Source organism: Boleophthalmus pectinirostris, unplaced genomic scaffold, assembly GCF_026225935.1.
Source record: "Boleophthalmus pectinirostris isolate CB_2022bp ecotype Guang Dong unplaced genomic scaffold, ASM2622593v1 HiC_scaffold_18, whole genome shotgun sequence".
Lineage (NCBI taxonomy): Eukaryota > Metazoa > Chordata > Actinopteri > Gobiiformes > Gobiidae > Boleophthalmus > Boleophthalmus pectinirostris.
In genome coordinates, this window is record NW_026571133.1 from 24,783,540 (window position 1) to 24,799,134 (window position 15,595).

The 15,595-nt window shown below is 41.1% G+C and overlaps 2 protein-coding genes across 2 annotated transcripts; one reads left to right on the forward strand and one right to left on the reverse strand.

The window, feature by feature from the left end:
• The first annotated feature begins 546 nt into the window (after positions 1-546).
• Positions 547-3,849, forward strand: LOC110157481 (neuropeptide FF receptor 2-like). Its single transcript, XM_020921827.2, has 4 exons — positions 547-684; positions 1,096-1,422; positions 1,498-1,597; positions 2,598-3,849. The coding sequence occupies exons 2-4, from the start codon at positions 1,104-1,106 to the stop codon at positions 3,496-3,498; spliced, it is 1,320 nt and encodes a 439-aa protein (XP_020777486.1). The 5' UTR covers positions 547-684; positions 1,096-1,103; the 3' UTR covers positions 3,499-3,849.
• A 5,202-nt stretch (positions 3,850-9,051) lies between these two features.
• Positions 9,052-14,584, reverse strand: LOC110157482 (probable global transcription activator SNF2L2). The gene is made up of 7 exons (XM_020921828.1): positions 14,500-14,584; positions 14,336-14,353; positions 13,026-13,248; positions 12,766-12,871; positions 12,161-12,262; positions 11,916-12,060; positions 9,052-9,056 (listed from the first exon to the last, which is right to left on the reverse strand). The coding sequence occupies exons 1-7, from the start codon at positions 14,582-14,584 to the stop codon at positions 9,052-9,054; spliced, it is 684 nt and encodes a 227-aa protein (XP_020777487.1).
• Positions 14,585-15,595: the final 1,011 nt, after the last annotated feature.

The following is a 15,595-nucleotide window of genomic DNA, read 5'->3' on the forward strand; positions in this document are numbered from 1 at the left end:
TGCCAGTGTTGAAAGCTCTCGTATATGAGGAGGCACTGAATACCATGTTTGTCTAAAAGTACTTCTCCTAAACTGCACAGAGCAGTCACCTCTAGAGCCTGCTCTTGTTGTGATTGATTTTATTTTATTCACTGTTCATTTGACATGTTGTTTAGTGATAGTTAAACAGTGTCAGATACTTAACTTCTTGGATCAGTTTCAGTTTTGTTTCAAGCACACGCACATCTGGATCTGTATCTGGGTTATGAAATAAAAAAATAAAAAAATAAATAATCAGGCCCCTAATGGTGGGTCCTGTACATTCAGTTTTAGATATCTTGTTTTGATATTGCGTGTGTGTGCGCGCATGTGTGTGTGTTTGTTGGTCATTTTATCATTGGCATTAATTGCTCATGTGTCTTAGTTAACAGTTCACAATGTGACAGAACAGAGGTTACATTATAGGACGTCATCTTATTGACACCCTTCACACCTCCTGCCATGTGTTGCTTCCAGGCTTTTGAAACGCCCAGTTAGCCTCATCTGCAGATTGAATGTCATTGCCTCTTTGTCATCTAGAGACTGAATCAGTGTGTGGTAGACAAACACACGGATCACAGGCAGGAGAGCACACAGCTGAGTGCTCCTTTTGACTTATTACCAGTGCGGACACAAAGGAGGGACTCAGGGATTCTGTCTTCAAAGGTAATGACAAGCAATTAACTGTATCTATTGTCAGTAATGATCAGTAATATAAAAAATATAGCTACTATTAATAACAGTGTGTTTTTCAATTTCTTTAGTTCAATTTAGTTTCAATTAATTTGGTTATTGATCAGTGTAATTGATGGGTATTACAACAGAGCAGATCAATGTTTTCTTTCTGACCAAAATCATATGATGCAATTAGACATGCAATATTGCTTTTTATTATTATTATTATTGTAAAAAACACATTAAAGTAAGATATGCTTTATTTATGCTTATTAATACATTTAATGAATACATAATGCAATAAAATAAAGTAAATACATTTAATAATACTGCATTTTTGTTGCACATGCATTAAATGCAGTAGTGTATAAAATATAACACACATTTCTATTATTGTTTCAGCCGTCAGTATGAGTGTAATCAACTATTCAATGGAAATCACAAATTTGTCCAGCAGTTTGTGGCTCCATGAAGACTCCTTGAGCTCCCAGAACAAAACCTTTGTAGACTTTTATCTCCACAAGGCCTCCATCGCTGCAGTTTTCACCATATCCTACCTCTTCATCTTCCTCATTTGTATGGTGGGGAATGGGATAGTGTGTTTCATAGTTCTCCGGAGTAGGAATATGCGCACTGTCACAAACCTCTTCATTCTCAACTTGGCCATCAGTGACCTATTGGTGGGCATTTTCTGCATGCCAACAACACTAGTGGACAATATTATCACAGGTGAAGATTCCCTTTCGCAAAATGAACCAGTCCACCAATTCAGAAGTAATAATTCTTGCTTCTATATTTCTTTAGGTTGGCCTTTTGGAAGTGTAGTGTGCAAACTAAGTGGAATGGTCCAAGGGATTTCAGTATCAGCATCTGTATTCACTCTGGTGGCCATTGCTGTTGATAGGTAAGTAATAACATAAGAAAAATCTGGAAGTGCAAAACTTCATGCTTACACAATCTCTAAAGATGTAAGTTGCATTTCTGTGTCTATAAAGAAACATTTTATATTCTTGTGTATTTTATGTGCTTATTTAGTATTGTTATATATGAAAAATATTTTTATTGTTATGTAATAATAAACTAGAAAGCAATGATTTATATATTTTATTAAACAAATCCAAAATAAATTTTACTATTTGTATGACAATGCCCATCATTAGTCAAATGAACCCTGCATTGGATGTGGGGTGAGTGTTTAAATAAAAAGGATCCAGACAAATTATCCCGTGATCCTAGGAAATTATCACGCAATCCTATAAAAAGTATCTTGTGATTCTATGAAAGTATCTCATAATTCTATGAAACTTTCTTGCTTTAAATGAATGATGAGGTAGAGAGTGAAGCAGAGAGCAACATAACCCCACCTCTGCTGTTTTCCAGGCAGTAGAAGTGGAGGATCACTCAGCTCACAATTCAGTTGATTCACTGTCCAGCCATCTTTCCTTGTTCTATCCTCAGACTGTATTTCTCTCTCGGTAAAGGCTCTAATGCTGCGGATCAGTCAGCTGTTTGTCCAAAAGAGGAATAGCTCCGCATATGCCTGACCTCCTCGCAGTGAGAGCATAGTGTGCCAAGTACCAGGTTAACAAGTAAAAAGCATAAGCGTAAAAAGCATATGCGTAAGCATAAAAAGCCGTTCTTGGAATCGCAGGATAATTTCTCAGGATTCTCTTTATTTAAACCCTCACCTCATAGTCCTTTAGGGGCTCCATATGAGTCAGTGTGAGCAACAGATCTAAAACGTTTGATTTAGTGGAGCAGATATTTATATTAAACAATACTTGAAAAGGGCCTGTATAAAATGTTGAAATGGAAAACATACTTGGCACAGTGAGTACCTTTATTACTCTTACCACTACAATATTTTATCAACAACTCATTTATTCCTATGTGTCTGTTCTTAGGTTCCGCTGCATTGTTTACCCTTTTAAACAGAAGCTGACCATTGCTACCTCTAAGATGATTATAGCTATTATCTGGGTCTTGGCAGTCTTCATCATGTGTCCCTCGGGGGTCATGCTGCAAGTCACTAAGGAGAAGAACTTCCTCATTGTTTTGGGCCATAACAACAGCACACGTCCTTTCTACTGGTGCAGAGAAAATTGGCCCAACCAGGAGATGAGAAAAATCTACACTACTGTGCTTTTTGCCAACATATATCTGGCTCCGCTCAGCCTTATTGTTATCATGTATGCTCGTATTGGTTTCATCCTCTTCAATACAGCCATACCACCGCTGAGAGGAAGCAGGATTGAAAATGAGAATGGCAGTGCAAAGAAGAAATCAAGCACAGACAGTCGTCACACTATAACAAGGAAGAAAAAGCGTGTAATTATGATGCTTTTGGTTGTGGCTCTCCTCTTTATCCTATCCTGGTTACCATTATGGACACTGATGATGCTGAGTGACTATGCCAGCCTGACTGAACACCAGTATCGAATTATAAACATCTATGTATATCCTTTTGCGCACTGGCTGGCCTTCTCCAACAGTAGCATCAACCCAATAATCTACGGTTTCTTCAATGAGAACTTTCGCAGAGGCTTCCAAGCGGCTTTCAAGTTCCAGTTGTGCACAGGGGACATGGAGAGGCAGAGGTCCAAATCCATCCGTATCCATAGGAATGCTGTGCTACCCCTGCAGCCTCCGACAGGCAACAAGTCCGAAACAGAAATGCATGACATGACAGCCATGTTTGGCAATGGGAATTGCCCATTTCAGAATAAAAAATGTTTGTCTGTGAAAAGTGTACAGACAAATCAGGATCTGATTATGGAGAATCTGGAAAAGGTGTCTCAGATTTAAGAATTGAAACAAGAAAAATAAAAAATGCACTGTAGCATAATGTGGCATGTACTTGTGAAATACTTGATCAGATGTTTAGTTGAGACAAAAAAATCTCAGTTTTACTATATGTCTAATATGTCTGTTTTCCAATATATTATTTGCTAGATGAAGAGGCATTTAAAGAATTGCATTAATACAGAGTTATGTTAAGGCCTTTCAATACAAGTCGAAGCATTTCAGTCAGAGCTGTATCTGCTAGGCTGTACAGAGAGACTTTCCCAGGCAAAGAGCATGTTGAGTGTCGTATTCTTGAAAATGCAGCACAATATACATATGTAATGAGATTGGGAAAATAAATCTGAAAACATTTATATGAGGAAGGGTGTCCTTTGCAAAATGCAGAGTTTTGTATTGTATGTGAAATGCTTTCTCTACAAATGAATAGAATGACTTATACATGTTTACAGTATTAATAACAATTAGCTTATAAACAGACTAACGTAGTGTCAAATGTAACATGACGATATGTGCCAACATTTCTCTTCTTGTCTTTTTTATACTCCTGCAGTGCTTTGTGTTTCCAGAGTTGTCAATGCTGTGGCAATATTTTTGCAGCCAGTATTACCTTTTGACCATTTATGCCATTCATATTTTCTTTTTTTTCTTTTTTTTTTTTTGGTTAAAGTTTGCCAGAGCAGTTTATTATTTCTTTGTGAATGTAATGAATGTAATGTGAATCCAGTGCTGTACTGACACTGTACTGATGTTTTGGAGTATTTTTTAAAATAAAGAATTTTTATGTAACATTTGCCTATTGCTGGTCATATGCTGAGAAACACTGAGAAACACTGGCAAAAGCAGCCTGTAGAGATAATATGTGTTCTACTTCCCACTTTTGTTTACAGCATGCTAACTTCTCCCAAAAATAACCTGTGAGTGATAGCATTATGTGAGCTTACAAATAATAATACAAGAATGCAAGAATAAAAGAATTCTGATGGCTTCCTATAGGCCCTTTAAAATGCTATTACTATCCATCCATCCATTTTCTTCCGCTTATCCGGGACCGGGTCGAGGAGGCAACAGTCTGAGCAGGGACTCCCAGACTTCCCTTTCCACACACACTTCCTCCAGCACTTCCGGGGGGACCCAGAGGCGTTCCCAGGCCAGCCGAGAGACATAGTCCCTCCAGCGTGTCCTTGGTCTTCCCCAGGGCCTCCTCCCAGTGGGACATGCCCAGAACACCTCCCGAGGGAGGCGTCCAGGAGGCATCCGGAACAGATGCCCGAGCCACCTCAAATGGCTCCTCTCAACGTGAAGGAGCAGCGGCTCTACTCCGAGCTCCTCCCGTGTGACTGAGCTCCTCACCCTATCTCTAAGGGAGCGCCCAGCCACCCTGCGGAGGAAACTCATTTCGAGCGCTTGTATCCGCGATCTCGTCCTTTCGGTCATTACCCAGAGCTCATGACCATAGGTGAGGGTGGGAACGTAGACTGACCGGTAAATCGAGAGCGTCGCCTTTCGACTCAACTCCCTCTTCACCACAACGGTCCGATACAGCGACTGCATCACTGCAGATGCTGCACCAATCCGCCTGTCAATCTCACGCTCCATCCTTCCCTCTCTCGTGAATAAAACCCCGAGATACTTGAACTCCTCCACTTGAGGCAGGGACTCTCCACCCACCCGGAGAGGGCAAGCCACCTTTTTCCGGTCGAGAACCATGGCCTCGGTTTTGGAGGAGCTGATATTCATCCCAGCCGCTTCACACTCGGCTGCAAACCGCCCCAGTGCACGTTGCAGGTCCTGGTTCGATGAAGCCAACAGAACAACATCATCTGCGAACAGCAGAGATGAGATCCTGTGGTCCCCAAACCGGACCCCCTCCGGCCCCTGACTGTGCCTAGAAATTCTGTCCATAAAAACAATGAACAGAACCGGTGACAAAGGGCAGACCTGGCGGAGTCCAACATGCACCGGGAACAGGTTTGACTTACTGCCAGTGATGAGAACACAGCTCCTGCTCCGGTCATACAGGGACCGGACAGCCCTTAGCAAAGGGCCCTGGACCCCATACTCCCAGAGCACCCTCCACAGGACACCACAAGGGACACGGTTGAATGCCTTCTCTAGATCCACAAAGCACATGTGGATTGGTTGGGCAAACTCCCATGAACCCTCGAGCACCCTATGGAGAGTGTAGAGCTGGTCCAGTGTTCCGCGGCCAGGATGAAAACCACACTGCTCCTCCTGAATCCGAGGTTCGACTATCTGACGGATTCTCCTCTCCAGTACCCTGGAATAGACCTTACCGAGGAGGCTGAGGAGTGTGATTCCCCTATAATTGGAACATACCCTCCGGTCCCCCTTCTTATACAGAGGGACTACCACCCCGGTTTGCCAGTCCAGAGGTACTGTCCCCGACTGCCATGCGATGCAGAGACGTGTCAACCAAGACAGCCCCACAACATCCAGAGACTTAAGGTACTCAGGATGGATCTCATCCACCCCCGGAGCCTTGCCACCAAGGAGCTTTCCAACCACCTCAGTAACTTCAGTCAGGGTGATGGACGAGTCCGCCTCTGGGTCCCCAGTCTCTGCTTCCTCCTCGGAAGACGTGACGGTGGGATTGAGGAGATCCTCAAAGTATTCCTTCCACCGTCCGACATCATCCCCAGTCGAGGTCAACAGCTCTCCCCCTGCACTGTAAACAGTGTTGGTGAAGAACTGCTTCCACCTCCTGAGGCGCCGGACGGTTTGCTAGAATCTCTTTGAGGCCATCCAATAGTCCTTCTCCATGGCCTCTCCGAACCCCTCCCAGCTCAGAGTTTTTGCTTCTGCGACCGCACGGGCGGCAGCATGCTTGGCCCGCCGGTACCCATCAGCTGCCTCAGGAGTCCCACGAGCCAACAAGGCCCGATAGGACTCCTTCTTCAGCTTGACGGCATCCCTTACTTCCGGCGTCCACCACCGGGTTCGGGGGTTGCCGCCGCGACAGGCACCACAGACCTTACGCCCACAGCTACGAGCAGCCGCATTGACAATGGAGGTGGAGAACAGAGCCCACTCGGACTCCATGTCCCCAACCTCTCCCGGGATCTGGGAGAAGCTCTCCCGGAGGTACGAGTTGAAAATCCTGCTGACAGAGGGTTCCACCAGATGTTCCCAACAGACCCTCACGATACAATTGGGTCTGCCAGGTCTTTCCGGCTTCCTCCTCCGCCAGCGAACCCAACTCACAACCAGGTATTGATCGGTTGACAGTTCTGCCCCTCTCTTCACCTGAGTGTCCAAGACACATGGCCGGAGATCAGATGACACGACTACAAAGTCAATCATCGACCTCCGGCCTAGGGTGTCCTGGTCCCACGTGCACTTATGGACACCCTTGTGCTCGAACATGGTGTTCGTTATGGACAAACTGTGACTAGCACAGAAGTCCAATAACAGAACACAGCTTGGGTTCAGATCAGGGAGGCCGTTCCTCCCAATCACCCCTCTCCAGGTGTCACTGGCATTGCCCACATGGGCGTTGAAGTCCCCCAGTAGAACAACGGCGTCCCCGGTTGGTGCACTGTCAAGTACCCCTCCCAGGGACTCCAAGAAGGCCGGGTACTCAGCACTGCTGTTCGGCCCATAGGCCGACACCAAAGTGAGAGACCTGTCCCCGACCCGAAGGCGCAGGGACGCGACTCTCTCGTTCACCGGGGTGAACCCCAACACGTGGCGGCTGAGCTGTGGGGCAATGAGCAAGCCCACACCAGCTCCCCGCTGCTCCCCGCAGGCAACACCAGAAAAATGGAGGGTCCAACCCCTCTCGAGAGGTTGGGTACCAGAGCCCAAGCTGTGCGTGGAGGTGAGCCCGACTATATCTAGCCGGTACCTCTCGACCTCCCGCACAAGCTCAGGGTCCTTCCCCCCCAGTGAGGTGACGTTCCACGTCCCTATAGCTAGTTTCTGTGTCCGTGGACTAGGTTGCCGAGGTCCCTGACGCCGACTGCTGCTTGTTCACTTTGCACCCGACCCCTATGAAACCCTCTTTGGGTGGTGAGCCCACAGGAGGGCGGGCCCACGTCGTCCATTCGGGCTGAGCCTGGCTGGGCCCCGTGGGCAAAGTCCCGGCCACCAGGCGCTCCAACCCCAGGCCTGGCTGAAGGGTGGGGCCCCGGCTGCGCCATACCGGGCGACGTCACGGTCCTTGCTTTTATACTATCCATAGGGGTTTATAAACTGCTCTTAGTCTGCCCCCGTCACCTAGGACCTGTTTGCAATGGGAGACCCTACCAGGGGCATAATGCCTCAGGCAACATAGCTCCTATCATTCGGGTACGCAAACTCCCCCACCACGATAAGGTGGCAGTTCAAGGGGGAATGCTATTACTAGAATGTTCAAATTCCATAATGGAGGTACAAGTGAATATAGTGATATAATACATTTTCAATGATTAACTGACAGCAGTTGCAAATAATAATATTTGTAAGTAATTTTAATTATAAAATAAACAACTAATTTGAATTTTCAGTGCATAAACACTGTGCATGTCTATTACAAAAGGTTTTCCAGCCTCACAAAAAGTATAATTTGTGGTGTAGAATGTTATGAAACTATAGACACAATGGAAACACAATTATAAGATCAACATTTCTGTAAACTCCTGTCCAGAAATATCAACAAATTAAGATTTTTAGACTTCAGACTTAGACTTAGACTTCGAATCTGCTAAATCTGTGTAATAATCTCCTTTTAGATAAACAAATAAGGTAAAATGCATTTGTAAATGCAAATTTAAAAGAGGCTCTGATAATACTCACATTGGCAAATAATAACCATTCAGATGGTTATTATTTGCCAAAATCACCCTACTTTTTAATACTTAATAAAATTATGTGGCCTATCACAAATTCTTCACTGAAATCAAATTGTGTTCCACTTCACTTTTTCCTCCAGTTACCTCTTTTTTTGTTTTTACATTTTAAACGCCTGGCTTGTAAGTTGTTACTTCTTTGGTAATCAAGGTTATAATAATAAGTAATAAATGCTTTGTGCATGTGCTGGGTTCACCCCTCTTATTATCCATGGTAAAATAAAATAAAATAAATAAATAAATGCAAATAAATACTTCTTCACATTGTTCTTTGCTTCATGTCATTCAGTATGTGTTTTCCGGGGACACAACACACAGTATATCCTTAATAAGAAGATTATAACTGAAGGTAGAATTACTGATTCATATCCACAAAGGTCTTTGAGTGTGGCAATACCAATAAGGACAAGAAGGGGCATATTTTTATGTATTTGCAAGCTTACACTCTCATTGACCATTTACCATTTACTGACTATGACCAATTTAGAGTACAGTGCACTTCCCAAAAGCATTTACTGGAACCATTATATGTCATTAAGAGATCATGTATTCAGTCAATAGTCACTGTGCTTTATAGGTCTTGCCGAACATGGCATTACACACTGAAAATATGGTGAAATACTATTTAATATAATAATATTATAATAATATTGGCCATGGGCATTTTCCATGGCAAATGTGTAATGTTGAATTGCCCCCAATCCCCTCAGCCTGAAAAACCCACACATGTTCAGGTTAATATTTTTCAAAGCTCTCAAACTGTTGAAGAATGAAAACTGCAATATATTTACAGTGTTGGGAAGTAACTGAATACATGTACCGAGAATACATATTCACTAACACTAATTTTGAGTAACTGTATTCCAGTACAATTAATTTTTCATTTGGTGGTATCCAGAATACACTTTTCTAAAATCACCGGAATACACAGCAGTACCTGATCACTCAATTTAGCCCCCAAACTGCACAGAATTAGTGAGAAAAATATAAAGCACTGCTACTGCAGTGCGTGCAAGTGTTGATTTTTTTCTTCTTGGATCATTGATAAATAAATGCATAACAAACAGTGAAACTAATATAAAGCTGTTTTTCATCCTATGTTGTATATTTACACTATAATTTATATGCAACTGTACGTGAAAGTATTCTAAGTATTCAGAATACAGTACTCTGATTGGACCATGTATCCGAATACATAACAAAATATATTTTAATGCAGGTATTGAGTATTCTGTAACTAAATACATTTTCAAAGTGTTCTTCCCATCACTGTCTTTTTACTCTGCAATTATACTTATTCTTAACTTGAGATGTTTTTCAATTGCACATTACAAGGTATAAATTTAATGTTAAAACCAATTCATGATGACAGACAACAGGTGGCATTTAGTGATGTGAAAATGCATAAAAGAATTGTTCATTATTGATAATATTTTCTGTAACCTATTAGTTCACAGAGTGCACGGAGATAAAATATGAAACACAACCTTTTGTTTCTTGTGATTAACAAATTCTTTGATGAATGGGTACTCAGGGGAAATATGAAAATGGACAGTCTTCTCTCAGCAGATTAAAGCTCCTTGCAGAATGACTAATCTCCTAAAGCCATTAGCATTACCTCCTATGTGTCCACCCCATTAGTGTCAGTTTATATGAGATTTTAATCAACAAGGTACAATAACCACTTTGTCCCTGAAGGAAGGGAGAGGAAATGACCAAGTCTCAGCTTTGTTTTATTTGTCAAACATGTCATATTGGACTACAAAACAAACAAATCAATAGCAATAAAGACTAATGGCTTCTTGATTTTAGACAGTCGTCATTTTAATAATTTAATTTAAATATCTTTCGACAGCCCCGTCAGAAAGATTACAATGATGTAATCTGGATGTTTGATTCACTGAAAGTGTCTAATTAGTAAGTCAATGAACTGACGTACAGACCATGTGCGGGACTGTGGGCAGACTGGCTGTGATCCTCTCCAGATGGTCTCTGTCAAATGTGACGCTTAAAGAAGTGAATGAACCTTAAGCATCGTCTATAATGTAAAGGAAAGTAACAAAGCAACCATTAAATATTTATAAGGAATTTATGTTTAATTCTATTAACATAAACATATATTTAAAAAAAAAAAAAAAAAAAAAAAAAAAAACGGCAAACGACGGCATATTTCTCTTTTAAGATGTAGGGCTTACGTTAACAATTACTTTGAACAGTTAAGCATTCAAACACAGACCTGTAAAGAGCGCCATCTGGTGGGCAGAAAATATAAAGACACCTTACACCAAATAAGTGGTCGCAAAAGAGCAGTTTTTAATGTGTGTTTTGATACCGATGTTTATTTTTCAAACATTTGCGTAAATGAAAAGCATTTCATCCTTATAGGACACAAACTGTACATTGGCCAATGGGAATAGCCTATATGTGGGACAAATGATCCAAATTTCCAAGTTGAAGACCCTTGAGTATGTACACAAATGTTATCTGCAAACAAATAGAAAGTACTTCTTCAAGTCCTTTTCCCCCAAAAACTTTTTTTCAGGAAATATAAAGTACCACAACAGGGTTTGTTGTGTTACACTTTTTCATGTGCTTGCTGAGATTCTCTGGAGAGTGGGAGCCACTTATATGACTGTTATTATACTGTAGGCTATCATGCTCCAAACATATGAAGTCATTTTATACAATCAAAGATATATACTGAAAACAGTCAGTAAAACCAGTTAAGACATAAACTATCACAGGGACTAAGGCATACAGATGTAATGTGAAGTTATTGAAATAGCTACATGAATGGAAATCCACAATGTGCAAAAAGACAAGTTGGAGAGAAAGCACTGGTCCAGGTTGGCCTGTAAAGAGTAACTCACTTAACCAGAAATCTTGCACTGGGGATAGGCTACGGTAAGATATTTAGCAGCTTCATTTACTGTTGGATGCATACTACATATTACTGTGGCAAGTTTATGTGACACAACAATACTGCAGTGAAAACTCCACTTTATTCCCTTATTACTGTAATTGCATTACCTGCAACAATTGGATAATATACCTTATTTAATAAGCTATTAAGATGATTTTAAATAATTTTGTGTGAAATACACAGGGCGGAACATGTCAAACAGAGGTTAGATCTGCTATTCCCCTTTAGATACATTTGTGTGGAAATGCAGTCAGTCAAGTGAGGATAGTGACTCCTACAATCTATTTCTTTGATTATTCCATATTGGTTCAACTGTACAGAGGACCAACATTTCTTTGTGAGTTACTCCTCAAAGAGCCTTTCAAAAAATGTTTGGGAAACCAAATAAGAATATACAGCAGAGGACAGGCATTCTGTATCTAAAAGTATAAAAAGGACATAATTATGCTTCAGCCTTCATCTTTTGTGGTGACCTCTGTATCTTCACTGTTGACATCACTGTGGAACATCTGGGACAGTGTTGTTTGTTTTTTCTCCTCCTTTTTCTCCTTCTTTAGTGGATCTAATAATGATTTCACTAGTATGAAAAAAGAATTAGAAAGCTTTTTAATTCTTGTTTTTGTGTGAATGTGAGTTGGTGTTTTCACCTGCTACAGGGACGAAGTGGTCTTCTTGCTGGCCACTATTGTTGCTTTGGCTGGTGCTCACTATGTCTTTTTGTTCTTCATCTGTCACAATTCTCTGCCTTGCACTCTCAAACACAGACTTAATGACGATTGAGTCTTCATATATCTGCAATGAAGAAATGCAGAGGTTAACAAACTGTTGAAAATTAAATCAAAGAATATGTTAGAAAGACAAGTCAAGCAAGGCAAGGATACACAAGATTCACCTGAGATCCCTCCAAGTTGTATGTCTGAGCATTTTGGCAAAGCTGATGAATGTCTTTTTCCAAATCACCCACACATCTGTATTTGTGGTTACGCACTCTCTCCTGGCAAAGATGCACACAAAAATGATTTTGCATTGAAAACACAATCACAGTAGAGAAAAGATAGTAATTTGTTTTAGTAAACGTTTTAAGTAAAATAACCATAACTTTAATATTTTTATATAATATTGTTTTTGTTTTAACTTCACATTTTCTAATTATTTTATCCTCCAGAATAAGACCTGCTCTGAAAACATTTTGAACATGGACAGCAGTGGCTCTGCTGTATTCCTCTAGCCTGAAGTCTGCAGTTGCTTGCCTACTGTGGTATGTGACTGTGACTGGTGGTTGGGGGATCGATGCTGCAGATTGGCAATCTTGATTCTCTCAGTCTTACTCAGGGCTGTTTACCACCACTGGGTATGGGGAGTGAATGAATAATGCGTAATTGTAAAGCATCTGGAAAACACTATATAAGACTATTGCAGTACAGTAAATATATGTGGATATAACTTATATATAACTGTTTCATTTCACTTTAAACAAGTCCATAAAATGGCACCTACCCTGATCCTTCTGAAATCCACAGGTTTTCGTATCAGCTCATAGTACTCTGGTACCTCTTTCCTGGAGGGAAGCTGCACAAAGCCTTTGCTTATCTGTCGGCCATACCTGACAAGATTTAATAGTTTTGAAGAAATACTTTACCACAAAAAATGCTTCTGCAGTAGATTGTGTTCATTAAAGACAAAGAAGAGGTCCAACTGTGGTGGGAAATATTGACTCTATTCTAGAGACACCGTAATATAAAAACATCCAAACCTACCCATCCTTGTAGTTGATGACCATGTCCACCAGTGTGTTGAGGAGTCTGGTGAGCTCTGGTGGATTTGGGGGCAGTTTCTCCACTGGTGGACGTCCTCGCTTCCTTTTGACTTTTTCACCCAGCTCTGGTGTGGTCTGGACTTCTTGCTCTTTTGTTTCAGGTTGATCACTTTTGCGTTTCTTTAGACTGATGTCCTCCTCCATCTCCTCCAGGGAACCGTTTGCTGCTTTTTGATGCTGCAATAACAGAGCAACATGTGTTGACATTATTAGTAAGTATAAAGGCATGATGTTTTCTCCATTTTAGCTTCAGCTGGAATGCATGAGCGCCATGTAATAAGAGATATAAAATAAAATGTTACGCAACGATATAAGATGTGCATAGTGTCCACTGGGTGCACAAATAGCTAATTTATAGCCTAAATAAAATAAATAAGAAGGATATGAGGGGATATTTACGTTTTAAAATTTTACATTAATGTATCTTTATTTCATTCTGTATTCTGAATGCTTATTAACACAAAGAAAAGCCTTATAAGAAAACAAAAATATGTATATAGTTTTTCCTATATTGCCCACCCTATATTAAAACAGTTGCCTATATCTTTAAGATCGAAAAAAATATGCAGCTTTGTTTGCAATATATTGTTTAAAATATCCCTTTTGTATTCACATAGATCCTTGTATTCCTGCAAAGCAGAACAAGGATAAGGGCTAAACATGAGTATTTAGCAGTGGCAGCTCCAGTTGCAGAAAAACAACTGGTCACGCAGAATAAAGAGAATAGCCTCGGCGGAGTCAAATGTATTAGCTCGGTGTTCACACAATGCTGATGCGTGAATGAATGAAAGATTCATGTAAAGCTCAGACATCGCGCTGTTGTTAATAGGCCTACACAACAGACCAGATTATATAATTAACATGTCAAAAATGGCTGATCTGAATATTAGAGCCAAAAGAACAGGTTCAATACCCTATGCATCTGAAACAACCCAGGTAACAACAAAACTAGACAGGCAACAAAAGAGATATTCTCGTCATTATCACACGGTTCAAATGTTGGCTTTAAAAGCCCCGCTTCTCTGGGTGCTGCAGTCGTTCCCGCAGAATACAGGAGGGATAGAGGCTAATCCTCCAAGATGTTTGACACTCACACACAGCTGACGACAGCCCGTTGCGCTGTACATGTGCTTTGGCGGGCTGCATGCGCTGCCTCCATGCCTGCGCTCTGTCTCCTAACGAGCCTGGCTCTTCCCTCAGTGACTAATCTGGAAAAGATTCTCCTCTCATCTGTTACTGCCACACACCTACTCAGTCTCTCTCCCGACTCTCGCGCCCCCCTATGCTAACGCACGCACGGACACACGCGCACACATTTATCCTCCTCTTTCCTCTTTCCTCGACGGCGTGGAGCCCGGCGGAATCCTGTGGAGGTGTGAGGAGAAAGTCATGGAGCATATTTACCTGAGTGCTGCGCGCGGGCTGGCTATCGCGATCAGCTGCAGTGGTGGGGGAGAGAATTAGCAAACCAGCATAGCGGCGAGCTGCTAGTCTCTTCATCAGCTGATCACTCCGAAGCACACAGCCCAGAAGGGGGAGATTATGTTTTCATACACAAATCAATGGGTTGGAGAAAATACTAATAGGATACTTTACGCACGCGGCTCATCACCTATGCGATCTGTGGTTATAGGTTCTGAAGGGCCCCATAACCCCACGCATCTTAAGAAGAAAGGCAAGCTGTCTTCTTTACTCACAATGTAAACTTGTCAGGGCTATTGTTCTTGGGAGTATTCTTATTTTGTAATAAGGCTTGGATACCCAGTGTCTTGATTAGTCCAGGATTAAACTAAAAAGGTGAATCTGATGAAGAGAGAAAAAACAAAACAAAAAACAACCAAACTTATATGTTACTCACAGCATGTCAATTAATTCTTTACATCAGCTGTCTTCTGACTTGCCAGTTTCAGTCTAGGAAGGCATAATTTAATAACAACTGATTAAATTGTTATAGGCTCCAATGGACTGCATCAAATTGAAAGTTCTTATAGGATCTGTTCTGCTGTTTTTGATGCAGCAAATTAAACAGTTATTTTTTTTTTTATCTTAACCCAAGTGTATGTTCCCTTTGGTGTCATTCTTTTACATAGACCTATAGCCTACTGAGTCACTACACACAAAGCAGCATAAACATGCACATACAACCTGTGTTTTCATAACATGATACATATTAGGCCCACGTGGTCAGTCAAGGACCATGTGCAATTTCTCAAATGGGCTCTGTGATAGATGGGTAAATACTTGATTGATCCTGAAGCAAATTCAATACTTCCACTGTTAAATTAGTAGGCAACACAACACAAAACAAAATGTGATGTTTAACAAAATGTTTTTATTATTATTATTATTATTATTATTATTATTATTATTGTTCTTTGACCATAAAACCACAATGGATAGATCAGTGAGAAAAAATAAAAATATCAGGCACTCACTTATTGAATGGATAAATCAGGTTTAGAGTTTTACAAATTTCCGAATGAATACAGATAAAACTCATATTGTAACGTA